Raw genomic sequence first — 23,222 nt, 5'->3', positions numbered from 1 at the left:
CTGTACTCTGTCCCTGCATAGAGGCATGTCTGAGAGTGAGGCCACTTTTGGGAATCATGCCTCTAGACAGGTTTTATTTGTTTGAGACAAGGTCTCTTTGTAGTCCTAGCTGTCCTGGAACTCTTTATATAGACCAGGCCGGCCTCAAACTCACAGATCTTCCTGTCTCTGCCTCCAAAGTTGCTGAGATTAAAGGTGGGTGCCACCATGCTTGTCACCTCTAGACAGTTTTTGAGGCAATCTGATTATGTCTCCAGCCTCAGACCCAAATCCTAACCAAACTCAGTGGACAAGTAGGTTCTTTTGAACACTCCTTCAGTCCAGTCTCCTTCATGTGAACTTGGCTGGAGAGGCAGGTCTTCCAATAAGCAGAAATACAGTATTATCCCACAGTTCTCAGGGATCCCAAAGGTCTGCCATACTGGTGAGACTCCAGAGCATTCTGGGAGGTTCCAGGCTAAAAAGAACTTCAGGTGAAAGAAGTAGAGGTGGTAAGCAAAGTGCTTGCCTAGTTTACATGAGACTGGAGTTCCATCTCTAAAAGAAAAAACAACTCTGATTAAGAGTTACACAACACACGCCTTTAATCCCGAGCACTCTGGAGGCAGGGGCAAGCAGATTTCTGTGAATTTGAGCCTAGTCTGGTCTACATAGTTCTATGCCAGCCTGGGCTTCGTAGAGAGACCCTGAAAAGTTGCATGGTGGTGCAGGCTTGTAATCCCAGTAATTCCTTGGTTGAGGCAGTAGGGTAGAGCTAGAGGTCAGACTGAACTACTTAATGAATTCTAGGCCAGTCTGGGCTACTCTCACAGGTTCCATCTCAAAAAGAGAGGGAGTAGGAGGAAAAACAGAGCTGTGTAGAATCGGGGTTTGACTGATTCCCTTATGTGTTCTAATGGAGACTGTCGTGTGTGTGTGTGTGGGGGGGGGGTAGGTGCAAGCTGGATTATCCAGTGGTTAAGAAGGGAAAAATAGAAAATGGGCTGTGATGGTGCATGCCTTAGGTTGGCAAGTCTCTGAGTTTGAGGCCAGCCTGGTCTACAGAGCAAGTTCTAGGACAGCCAGAGCTACATAGAGAAACCCTGCCTCTAAAAACAAAGCCAAATGTAAAAAGGAAAAATAGAGAGGGTCAAGAAATCACACTTTGGATAGGACCTCCATTACCAAGCCTGGACCACAGGTAAAAATCAACAGCAGTCACTCTGGTTGGTTGGTGCCTTTGGTCAAATTGCCCCTTTCTTCCAGTTAGATGACTTGGCAATCTTGGTAAAAGTGAGGGACTGGGGAAAGTCCCAAGCTTGGACTTCACAACTCATTGTGGTTGGAGGAAGTGAGAGGAGCTGAAGGCCCCTTTACAGTGAGTACCTGAGGTGAGGCTTGGGACAGGTCTATTGACAACTTCCACTTACTGTCAAGGTAGGAAGGTTGGCCAGATATTTAGGAAGGATAGCTATCATCTTATTCCCCCTTTGGCCAGCAATTTGCAGAGCACAGGTGTCTGATTTCAAGTTTGCTAATTCCAAAGTTTCTTAGCACTCTGAAGTCACAGAAACTGGTTCTGGGCGCCTGCTATTGGTCTGGCCACCAATGCATCTCACCAGCGCCCTAGCTGCAGACACGCCCACGTGGCCCGCCCACTAGGCCTAAGCCCCATTCGCCCTCTTACTTTGCTGAGAGGACTGACTCCCGCGTTTTGTTTTTGTGTCCGCAGGCTGCTGAACCGAATGGCCTCCGAAGATCGCCACCTGGGCTCCAGTTGCGGCTCCTTCATCAAGACGGAGCCATCCAGCCCATCCTCGGGCATTGATGCCCTCAGCCACCACAGTCCCAGCGGCTCCTCGGACGCCAGCGGTGGCTTTGGCATGGCCCTGGGCACCCACACCAACGGTCTAGACTCGCCGCCTATGTTCACAGGTGCGGGGCTGGGGGGCACTCCGTGCCGCAAGAGCTACGAGGACTGTGCTAGTGGTATGGTGGACGACATCAAGTGCGAGTACATGATTAATGCCATCCCGAAGCGTCTGTGCCTCGTGTGCGGGGACATTGCCTCTGGCTACCACTATGGTGTGGCCTCCTGCGAGGCTTGCAAGGCGTTCTTCAAGAGAACCATCCAAGGTGCGTGGTGGGCAGTGCAAGGCCTGGATTCAGGCTGTGGGTGGGGACTCTGGGCTGCAGGTCTAACATGGTTTATTTTCTTAAATTCAAATCTAGGTTCCCTGGGAGCAGAGGCTCTCCAGAGGACTGTTTGTGCCTCTCGGGCTTCTAGACAAGGATTCTAACTGTAAGACTATAGATACACCTCACTTCTCCCTGCTGTACCCCTGAAACACCATGCCAATACCTAGTCCTGGACAGCTGTCACCATGCATACTGTCAGATGCTCCACCTCTCCCTCCAAAAGCTTATTTTTTGGGGGGCATAGATGTTAGCATCATTTGCCCCCACTGTTCCAGACTTAGTGAAATATAAAGGGTCTCTTTGTTTTTATCTTAATTGTAGAAAGGTAGGCCTGTCCCTACTGTGGACCGGAACCGACCAGGATCCTGTTGACCTTAGGCTATTTTTCAATACATTTGCATATCGCTTGGGTCACATGCTAGTAGCCCTGGGGTAGTCACCTCTTTCATCTTGATTAAGATGTTCAGGAGTCCTGCTGCTTCCCTCTGTGTAGTTAAGTGGGGGATAATGGTGGATCTGCCCTCATTGAGCAGTTTCCTTTATGCCCCAAAGGGACTGGGAGTGGTTCTGACTGCAACACTTTTAGTGTAGAACACTTAATTTGCATTCAGTAGGTCAAGCTATCTACCGAATGCCTGTGAAGCACCCTCTCTGCAGGTAACTGTAAGGTGCTGATTCCCACCTGGACACACTGCCAGTCAGCTGGAGGAAACCCAAGGGTGTTGGCTGTGTCTCCCAGTCTGGCTGTGACGGACCCCTCCAACACCCCCCCCACACCCCATCCCGTCCCAAAGGTGTTCTGTCCAGTGTCTTCCACGACCCCACTTTGGAAGAAGTTTCCCTAGGATAATTCTGTTTATTCAACAGATTTTCATTTGTTAATCTCATCAGGTAACAATCTAGTAGACCAATTGAGGGCATTCAATGTTGCCTCAGTTTCCTTATTGCTTTATAAAGTGAGTTTTCTTCTTAGGGTTTGACAGAGCCCTTGGGAGGCTTAATTCTCTGTAACCAAGGCTGGTCTTCACCTCCAGATCCTCCTGCCTCTTCCTTCCAAATGTCCAGGTGCAGGAATTATAGGCATGCTCTACCCCACCACACCTAGTCTCCTCTCCCTTTCTTCCTGAAACACTATTGGAAATTGCACCTCGGAACTGATTGTGAAGGTGTGTGCTTGCCAAGGCACACATGTAGAAATCAGAGGACAACTTGCTGGAGTAGGTTCTGGCCTGCCATGTGGGTTCCTGGGATGGCACTCAGATCATCAGCCTTGGGAATAAGTGTGTTTAGCCACTGAGCCTTCTTAGTGGCCCTTAGCTTAGTGTTTGTTGCTGTTTTCACTTTAGCAGGCATCACTCACTATACACTTTCACAGTGACAACAAGTGTAATGTGTTTGATCATATAGGAAAAGCTTTTTAATCAGTATATATTTAAATAAGTTAGTATATTTACTCTGATCTCATAAAATTGAGATTATTCAACTCTTTTAGGGCCTCTGAGATTGCTCAGTGTAAAGAGCCTGCCACTAAGCCAAATGGCCTTTCAGTCCCTGTAACCCACATGGTAGATAACTCCTGACTCCACATGGGCACTGTGGTACTCATGTCCCTACTTGTACACACAAAATAGATACAGTGTAATTAGCCTATTATAGTTAATAATATGTATTTGGTATTTTGTGACAGGACCTTATTGTGTAGCCCTGGCTTGCCCAAAACTGGAGAGAGCCACCTGCCTCTATTTCTGGAGTACCAGGAATAAAATCATACACTGATATACCCGGCTGTGAATAATACTTTAAGCAAACCCTTTAAAAAATGTTAAACTTAATATCCAAAGTGTTAATAAAGCAAGTTTTTGTAAGCCCCCCCCACCTCCCTTGGAATCTTCTTGCCACCCCAGCCTGCAAATGTGTATTGAACGTTTTGTATGCCAGACTCTTGAGACAGATGAATGCCTCTGGGCCTGTCTGTCTGTATTCTCCCTTGTGGTGCTGGGTGTGGAACCCAGGGCTGGTGCATACTGGGCCTCTGCAGCTTTATATCCCTCCCTTGGGTGAAAGGAACCCGGGTTCTATATGAAATACTTTGTGCAGCAGACAGTTCTGTCTCTGCTTCAGCCACGGCAGAGAACTTGCAGCTCAGTGAAATCTTACAGATCAGCAGATGTTTGCCATGTATGAGATGTTGAAATCCGTGTGTGTTACTGAAACCCCAGGTTTTTCTTCCTAATTGGGAAGTGGCCTTGCAGGCTTGTCGTTTTAGACCCTGCTTTTTGAAAATGGGATTTTAAAGATGGGCAGTGGTGGTGCACACCTTTAACCCCAGCACTTGGGAGGCAGAGGCAGGCAGATCTCAGTGAGTTGAGGCCAGCCTGCTTTACAAAGTTGGGTTCCAGGACAGCCAGGGCTGTTACACAGAGAAAAACTTTGTCTCAAAAAAATAAAACCAATAAAAAAAAAAAAAAGGAAGACAGAAATGGGATTTTAAAAGACAGCATTTTTCCCCCCTTTCATGGTGTCTTTAAATGGAGCAGGAATGGTCTAGATCAGATTTTCTAGAAGCTGAGGCTGGTGTGTACAGACCCAGAGCCCCTGCCACCCCCTCACCAGGTGGCTAGGAGCGTTCTTAGGGCAGATCTGCAAACTATTAATTATGTGCTACCATGAAAAGGATACCGATCTCTTCCTAGAAGTGGGCTGAATGCTGTGGCTCTTATCTCCAGTAGAGGTCTGAGCTCATTACCTGGTGGGAGAGTCTTCTCTCCAGAGCAGGGCAAAGCTAGCTTGAGGCCTGAAGGTGGCCGGATGCTCTCCTTGTTAACTCCTTGGTTTCAGCCTAACAAAGATTGCAATCGCTGTGTAGCCCTAGCAGGCTCCCGGTCTTTACCCCTCAAGTACTGAGATGACAGGAATTTTCCACCATGGTTTTCGTTGTTTCTACGTGCTGTCAAACAGCAAAAGAATGACATGATCGTTTAAGTTCCTGCTCTTTGTAAGGTGCACAGTGGAGACAGGAGAGGTGGGGTTATAGATCATGTCTCCAAAATAGCTAGATTCTGTGCTGAGGAGTGAGCTTGTTTCTGCAGGGTCTGCAGGCGAGGCAGACTTTCTCCTAACCAGGGAGATTGGGCCATTTTCCTTTGTGTGTACAGTCAGGGAGGGTGTCTCCAGTACTGAGGTGCTGTGTGGACTCCTTCTGTTTAACTTTTGAGACTTGGTTAACCCAGAATTTGCTATGTAGTTCAGGCTGGTCTCAGATTCACTGGCCTGTCTCCTGTGTTGGGATTAAAGCTGAGATTAAACAACTGTGTCAGACTGGAACCTAAGGGTTTCTTGAATGCAAGGCTAGGGTTCCATTGAGTTACACCTCAGCCCCAGGCCATCTTTTAAAAGTCTGGTTTTGTGGCTGCACTGAGTCGTGCAAGCCTTTGATTGAAGTCCTTGGGGGGGGGGGGGGCAGCATGGTCTGCATAGAAGGTTTCAGGTCAGCCTGGGCTACACAGAAAAGGTTTAAGTCTGTGGATTGATTCCCAAGTAAACTTTAATAGGCTCTGAGTGCCATAGCTGTTCCAACTCTTTCATCCCTTCCTGACAAATGTTTGTCTACTCCATCCCATGCGGAAGGAAGTTTGCAGATACCAGAGTGTCATGACAGACACTGGGGCTGGGACCTAGACAAACCTAGCATTTACTTGTCTCTGGCTGCTCCTAACATGTGACTGAGCCAGGCCCACAAAGTCCCAGACTTAATACCCGCCCCTTAGAAAGCAAGGCACAGTTTCCCAGCTTCTGCAGTTTTAAATCAACTCCAGTGGTGCTAGTGGAATGTCTATACTGCCAATGACAGACTCCATCATCGGTGGAGATTGTCTGCAGGGCTGGAGGCTGTACAGCATTGCCCAGAATAGATGAGCTTCGAGATAGACAGAGGCACCTCACTGACGGACATGCCGGCTCCAGCAAAGGGAAGGAGGCAGTCTGATTGAATTTATTAGCATATCTGAAGGACGGCTTGTGACTATCCAGGAGGATTAGCCTACCCTGGCAGCAGAGAGACTGGCAAAGGGAACCTGAGGCTAAAGACAGCATGGTGTGATTAAACATTCAGCCTATCTGATTAATATCTTTCTGATTATGACCTAGTTCTCCTCTCAGTTAAGCTGTGAACTTGCTAGTTAGGTAGACAGATCAATTTCGTAGGTTTTAGGCTTTCTTTCTGCATTAATATCTCTGGGGCTTCAGGCATTGAACTTGGGCAAAGGGTGTCTGCCCCCTCACAGACAGCACCTTTGGGTGGCTCGTGACATCTGACTTTTAGGGGTCTTAGGGATGAGTGTCAGTTTCCAGTCTGTGATACGGATTCCACCCTAATCAAAGTCGTAGGGATGAGGTTTCTCGAGGAGAAACTCCAGGTCTTGTCCACCTTGACCACTCTCGGTAGTGGCTACCGACCTTTCCACTGGTTGTAGGCCCTTCCATCAAGAGCCTTCAGGCCTCAAACAAAATCCCCTCAACCCTCAGTCTCTGGTCCTGCTTCCCCCCACTCTGTCTATTTGTCTTTCATCATGTAGTGGTGCAGTTAATCAGGGCTTCCTCTTGTGAACTTCCTAACCCACCATCAGCCCTTATAACATCACCAACACTCTTAGCACAGTTCTCATTCCCTGAGAAGACAGCTTGGAAGGGTCAGGCTTCCTTTCCCTGGACCCAAGGCCCTTCATAGCTCCTGGCATGAAGAAAGTTCAAAGAATCTGAGCATGATCCAGGCACCAAACAAAAATGGTCCCTCCTTTTCCCAGTAAGGACCAGCCGAAGAAGTCTGGCTAATTTACATATATAAAGTTTACTGACAATATACTAATTTTAGTTGTATATGCATATTTTGAATCTCATGATGTAAAACAATTATTTTTTTAATAATTTATTTAACTTTATTTTATGTGTATTGTGTAAAGATCCCCTGAAACTGAAGTAACAGACAGTTGTGAGCTGCCATTTGGGTCCTGGGAATTGAACCCGGGTCCTCTGAAAGAACAGCCAGTGCTCTTTACCACTGAGCCATCTCTCTAGCTCAACAATTATTTTTTTTAGACAGAACCTCAAACTTGTGGTAGTTCTCCTGCCTCTTGAGGGCTGGGGTTACTGGCATAAGTAACCATGTACGGACTTTCTGGTTGTTTTTACTGTTTTTATTACATTTGTTTATTGTTGTGTGTGCCACCACAGTTTGTGTACAGAGGTCAGAGGACAAACCTGTAGCAGTCAATCCTACTAGAAGATCCTGAGGGACCAGCACAGTTTTTCAAGCATGTCACCAAAGTGCCTTTACTTGCTGAGCCATCTCCAATGGTTTAGTGTGTGTGTGTGTGTGTGTGTGTGTGTGTGTGTGTGTGTGTGTGTCTGTCTGTCTGTCTGTCTGTCTGTCTGTCTGTCTGTGTGATTGTGTAAGCCAAGGCCATCCTCAGATTTTCTGCAGCTGGTCTGCCTCAACCTCTCAAGCTCTTCTGTTACAGGTGTGAGGCACCGCACTCCACTTAGTATTGTTTTGAGATAGGTTCTCAGGCATCCCTGGCTTGCCTCCACTTCCCAAATTCTGGGATTATGGGCATGGGCCTGAAAAATACTTGCATTTTTGAAAAACATTTTGTGAGGTATTACTGAGTTTTCCCTCAGAATCTTAATTCTGGACCTTTGGCAGCCTTCTAGCCGAGTTTTGAGTGGTTTCACAATGTTTCAGGTCCCTGTCTGCACTAACCTTCCAGACTGGTTGAGTGTGTGGATCACTCTCCCTAACCATTATTATATTTTTTTTAAAGCCATGACACACCTAAATGAAGAAAATGTTATAATTCTTTCATGTGTTAGTTTCTGGGGTTCTACTTATCTAGGTAATATGCTGCTATTGACTCCCAACAGTTTTAACTATAAATTCACATTTCTGAGAGTAACAAAAGTTGGGTTAAATTTTTTGGCTCACTTGTTGATCATGCAGGTGACCAGCATTGATTGCAGTCTTCAGACAATGCCATTAATTTCTAGTTAAATCTTTTTTTCCCCCTCTCTTTTTTTCTAGTTAAATCTTAAGTGACTGACAGCCAGGTGGCAATGGTACATGCCTTTTAGTCCAGCTTTCAGGAGGCAGAGGCAGGCAGAAATCTTGAGTTCAAGGCCAGCCTGGTCTCTAGGGAGTTGGAGGACCTCAAGACTGTCTCAAAATTTAAAAAAACAGGGGGGGGGGCACTGACATAATATCTTCTCTAATATGCCTTACTTGAATATTAACCAACTCCTCCTTTTTCTTTTTAAATAAATTTGTATTTAAATTAAAAACAATCTTATTTTACATACCAATCCCAGTTCCTTCTCCCCTCCCATCCTCCCCCGCCCCCCACCAACTCCTCTATCCCATCCCTCATCCACTCCCCAGGGAGGGTGAGGCCTCCCATGAGGGATCATCAAAGTCTGACACATCATTTGCGGCAGGACCTAGGCCCTCTCCCCCATGTACCTAGGCTGAGAAAGTATCCCTCCATAGGGAAAAGGGCAGGGGGACTGATGTAATATCTTATCTAATATGAGACCTTACTTGACTATTAACCACCTCCTCCTTTTTCTAAAGAACTGAGCTTATGACCTGGTCACTCAAGTTCTTCAGTGAATTTGTGTTGAGTGCCTATCATTGCTCTGGGGACCAACCCATGGCCCCTATTCTAGCATCTAGCATATTACAGAGAAGTTAAGGAGCAAATTGAGATAGTGAAACAGTTAGAAAGGGTGACCGTAGGATCTCTAATGGAGACAGGGTGAGGGGGGCTCAGGGAAGGCTATGTGAAGAAGTGGCTTTCAAAGTAAGTTGAGTCCCAGGTAAGGACTCTGGAGAACCAGCATTCCATGCAGAGGAAATATCAAATGTTTTAGGGCAAAACTATGACTTTGCAAGCCAGTGAAAGCAGCCATTCGAAGTGTTTGGTGCCAAGCATAGTCTCAGCTGCACCAGAGGCTGAAGCAGAAAGATTGCTTGAACTTGGGAGTTCAAGGCCACCTTGGAGTTTGAATATACTTATAAGTAGGATACCCCTTGCTTTAAAAACTATACTTGGAGGGTTGTGCACATGCTTATCTGGTGCCTATGGAGGCCAGAAGAGGTCTTCAGATCCCCGGGAGCTGGAGTTAAAGGCAGTTACCAGCCCTTTGTGGGTGCTAGGAATTGAACTTGGGTCCTCTGCAAGACCATATGTGCTTTTACCCACTGAGCCATCTCTCCAGCTGTTCCTACCCCCCCCCTTTTTTTTATGTTCTTGACAAAAAGTTTTGGTTGTCCTGGAAGTTGATATATAGACCAGGCTAGCCTCAGATTTGGAGATCTTCCTGCTTTTGCCTTCCACTAGCATCAAAGGTATGCACTATACTACACTTGTACTCTTTTAGGGAGTATTAGGGAACTGGAATGTAGCCTAGTGGAAGAAAAAAACACTTAGCATGTGTCGGGCCTGAGTTCAGTCCCCAGCACAGAAAAGAAAGGCAGTGTGGCTGTCTAGAAGAGGAGACTGGTGTATCGGGAGTGTGAGACACCCTGCCAGCACCTCCTGGCATCTGTGACTTGTGACAGGGAGCAAGTGAGGAGTCCTGGCATGGAGTGCCTCCTCACCAGAGGCCCTGCAGGGAAAGTCCCCACGGAGCAGGGCAGAGGCATGACTGATGGGTTGTTCTGTCTGGGACCACCTCCAGGTCTTTTGTTTTGGAGAATGAGGCTGGTTGGTGAATCCTGGGGGACCCAGGGCTGGTGTGAGGACAAAGCCCAGGAGTAGGAAGCAGTTGGGATCTGAAGCAGCTTGCAGGCCAGTGACAAGCCAGCTGGCTGACCTTGGACAGAGACTGGAGTCCCCTGTCCTCAATTTCCCTGTCAGCAGAGCCTGTTAAAGTGGAACCACCGGAGAATGGGAAGAACAGCTCATGAATCCCCTGTCAAAAGGTGGGTGGGTGAAGTCTGAATATGGTTGGTCTGATTCAGTGACAGAGTCCAAGAGGCCTATTTAAACTGATTCAGAATCGTACCTAGATAGTTTTGTAGGTGTAGCTATCCTTTTGAGTCATTTAGTAAAATGTGGCTAATACGTAGTTCCTTCCTCTAGAGTGTTGGTGTAGAAATTGAGCCATGCCCATGATGAGTGTAACTTAGTGCCCCATGTATAATCTATTCAAAATAAACAGTTAATTGTTCTGTTACTATTCGTGACCAAAAGAAGCCATTGAAGGTTTCTGGGCCGAGAAGTAGGTCTCTAAGCCAAAGAATTCTGGCAGTGATAGAAGCCAAGGGTACCTGGGGAAGAAGAGGTGGGGGAGGATTTAGGTATTGGTAGCATCCCCTTAGATCTAGTCTAGAAGGGAGGGGAATGGCAGAGCGTTGAATGCTAGAGATATGTGCAAGGGTGTGGAAGAAACATGGAAGGTGGAATGGTAGGAGCAGACTGGGGAAGAGAGTAAATTTTTGAAATAGATGAAGTTTTGGACACCCTGGATCTGATCAGAGATGCTGGAGTCCGGGACCTGGCTCTGGTTGGGTTTTAGGTAAGGTGACATCCAGGGCTATGGATCTCCAAGTGTGCGCCCTGGCCCGCTTGGTTTCCTTAGAAATGCAAATTTAGGGACCTACCCTGGACTGAACAGCATGTGAGAGTCACCCGACTGACTGTGGCTCTGCTATCTGGTTTACCACGCCCAGCACCCTCCCCCAGCTTGGTGCCTCATTGATGACAGCAGGGCTGGGGAAAATGCTACAAGTGAGAGCTGTAGGCAAGTTGGGAGGTGAAAGGATGAAGGGAGAAAGTGAGATCACGTCCGTTCTGAAGCAAATTTGCCCTGATTACAGCTGTGGCACATGTGCCTGTCCTGGTGCTGGCATGGTGTGGTTGTCACCAACCTTATGTGCATATCATGAAAACCTCAAGAACCAGGGCCAGTGGCCCAGGAGGATGGCTGAGGTGGCAGTAGTAGTTCCTCGTGTAAGAAAACAGATTGTCAGCTCCTGGGCTAGGAAAAAGAATTTCAGAATCTCTTAGCCAATCCTTCTCATATATATATGCATATATATTATATGTGTGTATACGAACTATATAGTCACACGCACACACACATATTGCATACCTCAGAATTCCACGTCATCAGGTCTATAAGTAAATCTAGAAGTGGTTTTTTAATTAAAAATGTGAAAATGCTAGTTATATTAAAACAGCGTTTATTTAATTTTAAGACAGGGTCTCTTTACATAGTCCTGGCTGTCCTGGAACTTGTTATATAGACTAGGCTGGCTTCAAACTCACCGAGATCTACCTGTCTCTGCCTCCAAAGTGCTGGGATTAAAGGAGTGCTCCACCACAATACCTGAAGTAGCAGTCTACTCTTCCTTTCTTGGTGGCCCATAAGTACATTTTATTATCTTAGAGATGATGAAGTATACCTGCCAGGTAGACGTGGGTGACAGCCTCTGCAGAGAAAAGGGAGATGAAATACAGTCACCTTTCTTAGCTCAGCTGGTGGTGATGGGAATGTGGTCCCCCAGGAAGAACTCAGAAGAGGACCAGGAGGACACTGCAGCTCTTTTGGCAACTGGCCACACTTTGGGAATTCTCTGTGGCCTCTTCAAGCTTTTGAATGCATTTACATCCATCCTTAACTCAGCAGAGACTTAGGGTGCCAGGCACTACACTTGTCAATGAAAGAGGTGCCAGGTGTGGTGACTCACACTTGAAAGTCTAGTACTTGGGAGGCAGCGAGAGGCAGGAGGGTAGCATTGACTTACTGGCCAGCCTGGGCTGTGTAGTGACTTTGAGGCCACTTTGGATACAGAGTGACAAGGGAGGAGATGAGCTCACCTACCTTGCATGAAGCCCTGTGTTTGAACCCCAGTGCTCACATACACCGTGTGTGGTGGTGAAGACTTGTAACCTTAGCATCTGGAAGGTGGAGGATAAGTTCAAGGTCATCACCTACATGGCAAGTTTAAGGCCATCTTGTAATAAATGAGACCCTGTCTCTCAATATTGCAGAGGTGTCTATCAGCAGTAAGGATAGTTCAGACAGGGTGAACTGAGATACTAAGTCAGTTGCTGTCAGTGGGGAGGGATGAGAAGGGAGGAAGGTATCCTCTAGAAGACCACATGAACAGACCCAGAACTTGGAGGAGATTGCCTGGAGGACAAATGGAAGAGTTTGGCGTGGAGGGAGCTGAGGATTCTGGGTTTCATGGGCTCAGTATTAGTGACTCAGGCTTACTGGAGCCTCTGGGAGAGAGTAGGCTGCACTGGCCAGAGTCCCCAGACATAAAGGGCCTTGCCCTGGAGTTTGAATTTCTTTCTTTGTATTTAGGGTGGGGTGCTATCCTCTCTTTTTAAGGGTTTGCTGAGGATCAAACCTAGGACCTAAGGCCTGCAGGGCAAGGCCTCTACCACAGAGCTATACCCTGGCCCACAACATTTCTTAAATTTTAATAAGGTATCATTTCAATAATTTTTGTTGTCTATTTGTTTTGTTTTGTTTTTTGAGGCAGGATTTTTCTGTATTGTTTTGGAAGCTGTCCTGGAACTGTCTCTGTAGACCAGGCTGGTCTCGAACTTACCGAGATCCGCCTGCCTCTGCCTCCCGAATGCTAGGATTAAAGGTGTGTGCCACCAACACCCAGCATGTTGTCTTTGTTTTCTTCGGACGGGGTTTCCCTGTATATTCTTGGCTGTCTTGGAACTTCCTCTGTAGATCAGGTTGGCCTTGAACTCAGATCCACCTGCCTCTGCCTCCCAAGTGCTGGGATTTAAAGACATGTGCCACCACTGCCTAGCTAATTTTAAAGACTATCATAGAAACATGGGTTTTCTTTAAAATTTTGTGTTACGTTTTGAATATTGTGTATGAGCCCTTATACCATAGCACATATATAGAGGTTAGAACTACCATGTGGGCCCTGCCTGGGGTCCTACTTAAGTTCTCAGGTTTGGATACAAATACCTTTACACACTGAGCTATCTTGCTGGCCTTAGAAATACAAAATGTCTAAGGAAAGGTAAGAGCTTCTGGCCCTACCCATTTTCCTTGTACCCTAGTCCAAAGTTAACACCACACAGACACACACAAACACACATATACACACAGACACACACAAACAACCCTCTTGCCCTCCCAAAAAATCACCTAGCATATTCTTGGTTGCTAATGTTAATGAGTTAACACCTAGATTTATTAGTTTAGCAATCTTGCCCCCCCCCTTTTTTTGTGATTGGTTCTTCTATAGTCCAGGCTGGCCCTGAGCTCTTGCCTTCTTCCTCAGCCCTGAAATTATAGGTATGTGCCATTATACCCAGTATTCTTGTTTATTTAATTATTCTTTATTTAATATTTGTCTGTCCCTATCCTGTGTCCATCTCTCTCTGTTTCCTCCAGTATATGAATTTTTGGTTAAAATCTATTCTGCTGTTTTCCTTCTTGCTTTGACCTCTTTGTTTCTGGGTTAAGTTATCTGTTTCCTGGGCTCCTTCCACTTTCTGTGTTTTGTTCCGTTTGGGTTAGGGGTACCTGCTGCATGAGCCTGTTGGAGAGGCAGGGCTGCTGATGCCCTGTGTGTGTGGAAAGGACTTTGTTTCACCCTTCAACTCTATCACATTCGCAGCTTGGCTTAGGTGCAATTCTAGTTCATAGCCATCACCTCCTGCCCCCCTCCCCCCACACCTGGACACTTCCTGTTCAATAGAAAATGAAGGACAGGAAGCATGTTCCAGGTTCTTGAGTTGTCCACGGATGACTTACCTGCCTTTTTCTTCTTTTTGGTGACAAGGTCTAATGAAGCTCAGGTTGATTTGGAGCTTACCATGTCGCTTGTGCTGACCGCGAACTCCTTCCTGATCCTCCTGCAGTGACCGAAATAGCTCAGCTGACTTATTTAACCTACGTTGTGAAGTTTGTTTGTTTGTTTGTTTTTTTGTTTGTTTGTTTGTTTTTTTGATCTTTTTGTTTTGAGATAATTACAGATCACATGAAGCTGTAAGCAAACATAACTGTGAGTTCACCCAGCAAGTTCCTCACCCAGCTTCACCTATGTAAATTCTTGCTCAACCTGGAAATTGGTACAGGTAGAGTTTACAGATACATGTTGCAGTTTCACTGGTGTGGGGTCTGAGGTATGGAAGAGTGTTAGCTTGGTCTGTATGCCGATGCTGTTCCTTTAGAGCCCTCATTCCTTACTTAGCGCGCGCGTGTGTGTGTGTGTGTGTGTGTGTGTGTGTGTGTGTGTGTGTGTGTGTGTGTGTGTGTGTCAGGCCACGCAGGGGGTTCGAGTGGTCCCACTGTCCATTCATCTTTCGGGCCTCTGCTTCCAGATGGGGCCACTGGCCCTGTGTTTAACACAGCACCTGCTAACATTCTCCAGAGACTGTTGGTTTCCTCTTGTGCAGACCTGGGAGGGATTCTTGGTGGCCAGGTGGCTGCAAAGCAGGTTTCAAACCGCAAAACACTCCCTCAACATACTCTTCCAGGAAAGCTATTTTTAGCCCTTGTCTCTCCCTATCTATTGCATTATCTTGAATCTTCTGTGTCCCAAGCCTCCTGCGGTTCTTCTCGACAAGTGTGTCTTCCCCCTCTAGGCCCTGCTTTGGAAGGGGCCATGGGAGCAGATTGTGTAAGAATCTAGGTGCTCTGACAGTTTTTGACCTAAGGAAAATTAGTCTCCTTGACTGACAAGGAATATAAAAGATCTGGAGTGTGAAGATGGATGGGTTCAGTGTGAGAAAGCTGAGAAGTCCAGAGACCCTCCGGGTGGAAATTGTAGCAGTGTGCAGGCCCAGGACAGACCATGTGTTCCAGGATAGGAAACTGCCAGTTATGTGATGGAGTTAGGTGGACACACCAGAGTGAGATCATCTGGCAGTGGATGAAGTTGAGGAGGGATGGGTAGAGGCTGGAGGTCGCTGGACCACACAGAGTGAAAGGGCATGTCTCTGTCCTCCAGGACTGAGATAAATGAGAGCCCAGCCCTTCAGGGCAGCTGCTCACCACTGCCTCTGAGGTCAGCTGGAGCCTTGGGACTGTTTGAGCTTAACAGCTCCTGTGCCCAACCATGGATAGGGCTGCTGGCTTGCCTGCAACTGTGGGGACAGCTGGTGTGGCTTCCTCTGGGATTCCCTTCTCAGGGTGGCCTAGGATCAAAGAGACTACCTCGTTGCCTCAGGGTCACACCAGCTCAGCTCCGGATATGCCTTCCTCTCCCTCAGGCACAAACGGGTCCCGCCATCCACCAATTACAGTGCTCTCAAGTGTCCTTGGGTGGACAGCCTCAGTGTGACTGACAGGCTAGAGGCTAGTCTACTCCCTCAGATCTGCCTGTATGTAAGACTTAGTACATACTAAGTATGTACTAAGCCTCGCCTCGCCTGCCTGGTTACCAGATGCTCCACTCAGTCGTGGTGTGTGAATTCATCCAATTTTGAGATGGAAACTATACCTGTTTTTTATAGATGAGGAAACTGAGACTCAGAGAAGTCTCACCTTCCCAGAAGTGGAATCTGCCGGTGTCTGCAGCAGACAAACTTCCAGGTTGGGACCTGAGTTTGTGTTAGCTGTGGTCTAAAGTCCTATTCACTACTTGGTCACACCTGAGTTAGTGTGTGTGTGTGTGTGTGTGTGTACACATGTGCATGTGTGCACACTCTTGAGTGTGCTCACAACTGCGCACGCTCACTGATGCCCCCGTCCTGTGCTGAGATCTCCTGGTCTCCCCTTGAGACCATGGGAACAATGATGAATTAATCTCATCACTTTATCAAGGAGGCACTTAGAGAAATTACAAGGCGAGGCCACCAGCCTGGGTTTGCTGGCAGCTGGCCGCCAGGCCCATAAAACAAATTGAAAGGAACAAACTAAATAAGTGAAATTAGAAGCACACACAGGCACTCGTGTGTGTTTGCATGCATCCGCACACGCACACCCTGAAAGGTCAGGAGCATTGCCCCACACTCGCTGTTAGCACTCTTGCCTTGGGAAGCACTCTTGTCCTGTCATCTTGTCTTAGGAAGACAGCAGGACCAAACCCTCACATGCTCTTGGTCTCCCCCCCCCCCCATTCTGAGCAATAAATAAGCTGTGGCTCACCCTCACTCAGGGGTGGCTGGCTGCAATGAAAACAGAGCATAGACGTCTGAACTGCACAGCTCTTGTGAGCAGGCCACCTGGGTTCATTTTCCAGGCTGCTTCTGCTAGAGTTGTGCTCTCCCTTTTTTTTCACTTGTAAAAACTTTAAAACAAACAAACCAGACTCTCACTGTGTAGCCTGTCTTATTCTGGACTTTGTGATTTTCCTAAAGTCTCAGCCTCCCGAGGGCTGGGATTACAGGCATGCACTGTTATACCTGGTTCTCATCTATAAAATGGGGAGAAATTGGCCAAGTTAAAGACTTAATATAGGTTGAGCAGGGCTGCAGCTGCATCACTGAATGTTTGGTTACTTAGTGGTTAGTGTGCTTTGGGAACCTACTGTGTGTGAGTCAGGTATTTGGGCAAGAGGAACTGGCCTGCATGGAGGAAATAGACAGGACATGGATTCTGGGGCAGCATAGGGTGGTCGACAGAGAGAAGCAGCCAGAACCTCACCAGTGGGATCTGGATTGGTGGCCTGCAGGCTTGGGGCAAAGGACACTTGGTGGACTTGCCTCTCTTTGCCAGCTCTAGAAACTGGTCGTTATGCACAGTGCTGGGGCGTGGGAGGGATTCAGGCTGTGGATGGTGTGAAGATGGTTAGGTGGGGTAGTGGACAGGCTACAGAACTTCTTAGACAACACACACAGGGGACAGATGCATTAGCTGAACCGGCGTTTTCCTCTCTCATTTATCTTTGGTAATAACCAGGTGTAGTGACTCAACATCTGTAATCCAAGACTGAGGAGGCCAATGTAGGAGGATCCCTGAGTTTGAGGCCAGTCTGGGCTATAGAGCCAGATCCTGTCTCAAAAATTAAAAATCACTAGAAAAACAAAAACCATGTTCATATGGCTATTGAAACTGCTGCCACACCCCAGTTGACTTCCCATGAAGTTTACACCAGTGAGTTCTCTCAGAAATAACATTGGAGGGGTTGACGAGAAGGCTCAGTGGGGAAAGGTACTTGCTGCTGAGCCTGGTGGCCCGAGCTTGAGCCTTAGGATCCACATGTTAGAAGAGGGAGCAACTCCGAAGAAGATGTTCTCTGGTCTCCAAACATACACTGTGGGCACTTGGGACCCACACATGGCACAGTGCACACATGAGTACACAAGTAAATCAATGCAGTACAAGCCTGGCATTGGTGGCGCATGCCTTTGGTCCCAGCACTCAGGAGGCAGAGGCAGGCGGATCTCTGTGAGTTCAAGGCCAGCCTGGTCTCCAGAGCGAGTGCTAGGATAGGCTCCAAAGCTACACAGAGAAACCCTGTCCCGAAAAACCAAAAATAAATAAATAAATAAATAAATAAAATGCAGTACAAATGCAAAGAAAAAATGGAATAGCACTGATCAGAAGAAACGAGGGGTGTAATGAGAGGAGGGAGTTGTCATGGGGCTCTGAGGTTCCTTGGTCTGAGCTCTGGGGAATGAGGCACTGTGGGAACTTGGGCCCAGAAGTGATACTGCTTCAGAGCCCTTTGTCACTGGTGTCCCATGGCTCCTGCTTTGCACTGGGAGACCTGAGAGTGTTCCCATAACCCACACCAGGAGGATGCGGTATGGGATGATCTGTGACACTTACCTCCCCTCCTGGCCACCAGGCCACCTCAGCTGCTGGGTTAGTAACAGAAGCTTGTCTTGGTGGGTGAGGCACTTACTAATTTCTTCAAGCTCCTTGTGAGATACAGGTATAGGGGCTCTGGGCCTGAGGTAGCTCATTTGGGCTTCCCGAGTCTCCATTTCTTGGTTTGTGAATTGGGCACTGATGGGTCAGCTGAGAGTTAGGGTAAGGGTCAAGAGAAGGCCAACTGAGAGTTAGGGTAAGGGTCAAGAGAAGGCCAGCTGAGAGTTAGGGTAAGGGTCAAGAGAAGGCCAGCTGAGAGTTAGGGTAAGGGTCAAGAGAGCTGATCCAGAGGTGGCACGTAGTAGGTTCACAATAAGGCCTAGCTATTGTTACTGTGAGTGGGTAGTAGCAGAGCAAGGGCAGGGCCCCAGCTTCTCCCTGAACCTCTGGGATGTGATAAGGACCCTGGTGCCTTTTGTTGCTTTCTTTTCTAGTACCAGACATGTAGGCACACAGTCCACAGTTGTTCAGTTTTTTAACAATAGGTGTTGAAAAGACAGGGGACTCAGGGTGGACTCTGTCCCTGATTCAGAAAGGCAGTCACGCTTTCACAATGAAGATGGCTTTATAAAATAAACACCGCATGTGCTGAAGGGGTTTGTTGTTTGGTTTTAATAGTTGGCGGTGGTCTGAGCACATACCCACATTACCCTCAAACCGTTGAGCATCTTGCTTCAGCATCTCCGGTGCTGGGACTAATTGAATGGGCTGCTATACTTACGCAGTAGTTCTTTATTTTTGTTCACTGCTATGTTCCTGTGGCCCAGGCTGCCCTCAAATTCCTGTTCTGTAGGAAAAGATGACCTTGAATTTCTAATCCCCCTGCTTCTACTCCAGGTGCTAGGATCTACACCAGGTCTGGTTTATGTGCTGCTGGGTGTGTAGTACCCAGGACTTCAGCACACCGAGCAAGCACTTTGTCAACTGAGCCACATCCCAGCCCCATTTTGTTTCTAAGACATGTACTTGAACTTTATTTTTAGATAACAATGAGTCTGATCTTCCTGCCTCCAGCTCACCTCCCAGGTGCTCAGATTGCAGAGCCAGCGAGATGGCTCAGTGGGTAAAGGCGGTTTGCTGGCAAGCCTGGTGACCTAAGTTCAATCCCATGAGACATGTGGTTGGAGAAAACTGATGCCTGCCCAGAAAGTTGCCCTCTGGCCTCCATACACACTGGCACTCATACTTCCCTCGCTCCCGCTAATACACATGCACACACAATAAATAAATAAAATAGTCATAATAAAAATAAAATGACAGGAATGCACACTGCCATGCCTAACCTGGGCTACAACTTGTCTTTTTTTATTTTAAATTTATATCTGTCTGTCCGTCTGTCTATCTGTTTGTTTTGATGCAGGGTCCCACTGTGCAGCCCTGGTTGTTCTGGGACACATTATGTACAACAAGCTGGCCTCAAAAAGAGATCCCTGCCTCTGTAGGGATTAAAAGCATGCACCACCACACCTAGCCTAGCCTATAGTTTTTTAAAGTGAGTTTCCGCATAAGGTTTTGTTCGACCCTTCCCTTGGAGCTAACGGCTATCTTGCATTTGAGGAAACTAAGGCTGGGTGACAGGAAAGATAGGTCCTCATAGTCAGGGGAGCTAGGTGGCCTGACCCCCAGTGGGAGCAGAGTCCAAGCCCTGCCACGGCGTTCCTGGGCTTTTCCTAGTGACAGGTGCAGGCTGGAGGCTGGAGGAGCTGGGGCGGGCTGGTGTCCTGGGATAAAATGCTGTCTCAGCATGTGTTGATCCTCCCTCACCCCCATCCTGTGTTTCAGAACCCTGAGTGACCATGCTCAGAAGAAAGATGTTTTTTTCTCCCCAGGTGACAGCTTGGCCCACCCAGCTCACAGGCTAGAATTGGCATGGGAGAGAGTTTGAAGTGTCTTGGACAGCCACTTGAGTCCCCCCTTCTAGTAGCACTTCCCTGTGCAACCCTAGGTGGGGCAAGTCAGCTCTGGCCAGTTAATGCCCAGACAGTCAACCAAATGGGCTGGGGTCCGGGATGGACAGCAGGCACCTGGCAACCCTCTCTATGTTGCAGGAAACATCGAATACAGCTGTCCAGCCACCAACGAGTGTGAGATCACCAAACGGAGGCGCAAGTCCTGTCAGGCCTGCCGTTTCATGAAATGCCTCAAAGTGGGGATGCTGAAGGAAGGTAAGAGGCCCACAGCCACCTGCCAGGGTCAGGACTCCGCTTGGTTTGTCTTGGTGGGGAGTGTCAGGCCTGTTTGAGGATACCTACAGGCCTAGGGCTTCCCCAAGGGCTGTGTGTGTGTGTCACACGCACACACGATGTATGTATGTATGTATGTATGCATGTATGCTTGCATGTGTCCACACAGGGCTACAGGCTGTCTTGTCATGGCTGCTACTCTGTAGCCTGCTGGGCTTCTCTTGAAAAGATGTGGACTAGTAAGGTGAAAGTAGGGAGGTCCCAAGGATCCTTTTGGGACTCCAGATCCTATTTGGATCCTCAGCTGTTATCTTGTCTCCCTGGGAAGTCCTCATTTGGATTAGGACCCCCCTCTATCTTGGCAGGTGGACTAGAACTCCCAATGCTTCTCCAGGTTTGGGGGTGGGTAATGGCATACTCAAGGAGTGGTCCTTGCTTCTAGTAGAGTTCAGGATGTGTGTCTTGCCTGTTAAGGGTTTCCCCACTCCTGTTTGTCTTCCATCTTCGCTTCTGGCTTCCTTCCTGTTGCTTTTTCCCTCTAGAGTCACCTGGCTCATTAGGTTTCCATTCAGTGCAATAGGCAGAAGTCACAAGTGCCAACTGAGCTATATTTAATTCCCTCAAAAGGTGTGTCCTTTTTAAAACATTTGTTGTCCATTTAGCTTTTAACTTTTGTATGTATGTGTAAGTCCTGCATGAATATATGTGCATACCTGTGCCCTTGGCGTCAGAAGAGGGAATCTGATCTCCTGGAAGTAGTTATAGGTGGTGCTGGAAACTGAACCCTGGTCCCAGATTGAGTTAACTAAAAGCACAATGATATTAACATTGTGGCATCTTGTGCATCTTTTTTGCTTTAAAAGTGGCTCCCAGGAAATGTGAGAGGGGGCTCATTGTTGGGAAGGCTGCTGTAGGGCCCTTGCTCACCATCTGTGTGGATCTGCCTGGTTTGAATCTCATTCAGTACCATTTTAGGAGTGGGATGCGTGTGTGCCTGCGTGTGTTATGATTCCGTGTACACACACCCCTGCATGTGCATGTGTGATGCCCTCAGAGCCAGCACAGATTCCTACAGCTCAGCTTCTGAGCCTTGATCCTTCCCAAGAGTTTATAGGGATGAGGAGCAGGATGAGCAAAGAGGAGGGCAGAGACTGCTTGGGTGCAGTCTTCCCTGGGAAGGGCAAGGTGGAGTTGCTGGTCTCCCCAAACCTAGCTCAGCCTTCAGCAGGCCCAGGAGCTTTCCCCACTCCTCCTGTGCCTGCTGGAAAAGTATCTATCGCTGAGATGTTTGCCTGTGAGAGAGCTTGGATGGAACTTCTGGTGTTATTGAAAATTCCAGTCATTCCATTCCTCACCTGGCTCAGTTAGCATCTGCACCCATGAGGCAGCTCTCAACACAGCTTCCAGGGACCTCTTGGGTCTGCAGCACACTGGGCCTTAAAGTCCTGCCTTAGTTACAGGTCTGTTGCTGTGATGAAATATCATGACCAAAAGCAAAGTGGGGAGGAGAGGATTTATTCAGTTTACGCTTCCACATCACTGTTCGTCACTGAGGGAAGACAGGACAGGACTGAAACAGGAAGCAGGAGCTGAGCTGAGGCCACGGAGGAGTGCTGCTTACTGGCCTGCTCTCTCTGACTTGTTCAGCCTGCTTTCTTATAGAACCTGGGACCACCAGCCCAGGGATGGCACCACCTGCTAGGGGCTGAGTCCTCCCCCATCAATAACTAATTAAGAAAATGCCCTACAGGCTTGCCTACAGCCCCATTTTATAGAGGCATTTTTCTTAACTTAGGTTCCCTCCTCTCAGATCACTTTAGCTTGTATCAAGTTGACATAAAACTGTCCAGCACAAATCCCTTCTTCATTTGTCATTTCTTAACCCCTTTGGGGATGTGCCAGCTGCTATGTGGGGATCTATGGAGGAAACAGCCTTTTCCTAGTTTGAAATGGGCTGTGTTGGGGCTTGCTGTATGTAAAACCGTGTTTCACACTGCTGCACAGTTTTGGTCTCTGTTGTGTATAGTTGTGGCCAAGATAGAGGGGTGACGAGGTCCCCTGCCTCCTACACTAGGCAAGGATACATGCCATCCAAGTAGGAGGATCTGCAGGGTGGTCCCCAGAGTTGTCTCACCACCAGGAGTGGCTTCCCCACTGGCAGCCAGATGTCCCCCGGGCAGATGTGCTGAGCCTGATGCAGCCATGAGGTAGCTTTGCCTGAAGGAGGAAGAGACAGTCACCAGGGCACACCCACCCCACCTCACCTCCAGTGCTGGCAGGCCTGTATCTGAAAGGGAAGAACTGACAGGAAACTCCCGAGTGTGGGTGAAGCCGAGCTCCTGGCTTAGTGTGCGTCCCCATAGAGCTGTGTGTAGCTGGCATCAGAAGCTCCGTGGGGACCAGCCTCCGGGGAGGAGCAGGCCTCCTTCCTGCAGGAGTCTGGGTCCCTGCCAGGTAGAGCTCTTGGCAGTTGTCCTGGCTCCTGCTTTTGTTTGGGTGTCCCTCTTTGCTATGTGTGCAATATTTGGTCCCTAGGGCCCTCCCCCACCCCAACCCCCCCAGCCTCTGACTTGGTTCTGAAAACAAACTTCACACTTCCCTGGGCTGCTTCCTGTGTTAGGGTCTCACAGTCATCTGGGAAACGGGTTCCTGAGTCTTACAGGGAAACGGGGTGTGAGTGCCACTCCTTTCCTCCCCACGTCTGCCTCAGTACCTCATTTCCTCCCTTCTACCCAGCAGCTCAAGATGTCTCCAATAACCTTTTCTTAGTGAAATAGTCTGTGCTGCTGATCCAAGATTTAGGAGCAACCATTACTAGGGTTATGAAGTCAAATATGTGGTGTCCTGTCTCACGATCAAAGCCAGTCAGATGCCTCGAGCAGTTGGAGATGGATCCTGTTTTCTACATGGCTTCCTTTGGCTTTGTCCTGTCTGTCCTGGGATAGATAACTAGAGCCTTGGTGACTGAAGGCAGTATCTCATCGTCTTTACACAGATCTATGTATGACAATTCACATTTTTAGGGAAAGTCTTTTTTCTGATGTGGGTTCAGAGCTGGCC

The 23,222-nt window shown here is 48.0% G+C and overlaps 1 protein-coding gene across 2 annotated transcripts in view; it reads left to right on the top strand.

The window, feature by feature from the left end:
• Positions 1–1,712: 1,712 nt before the first annotated feature.
• The window catches only part of Esrrb (estrogen related receptor beta), a 48,061-nt gene continuing 26,551 nt past the window's right edge, over positions 1,713–23,222 (top strand). The window contains exons 1-2 of one of the 2 annotated variants that reach the window (XM_035445792.1): positions 1,713–2,115; positions 20,028–20,144. In XM_035445792.1, the coding sequence (XP_035301683.1) occupies positions 1,725–2,115; positions 20,028–20,144 (508 nt within the window). In that variant the 5' untranslated portion in view covers positions 1,713–1,724. The remainder of the gene's footprint in view (positions 2,116–20,027; positions 20,145–23,222) is intronic. The other variant, XM_035445791.1, reaches the window with a different exon arrangement.

The sequence above is a fragment of the Cricetulus griseus genome, chromosome 5 (assembly GCF_003668045.3).
Source record: "Cricetulus griseus strain 17A/GY chromosome 5, alternate assembly CriGri-PICRH-1.0, whole genome shotgun sequence".
NCBI lineage: Eukaryota > Metazoa > Chordata > Mammalia > Rodentia > Cricetidae > Cricetulus > Cricetulus griseus.
This window is presented reverse-complemented; position numbering and strand designations above follow the sequence as displayed.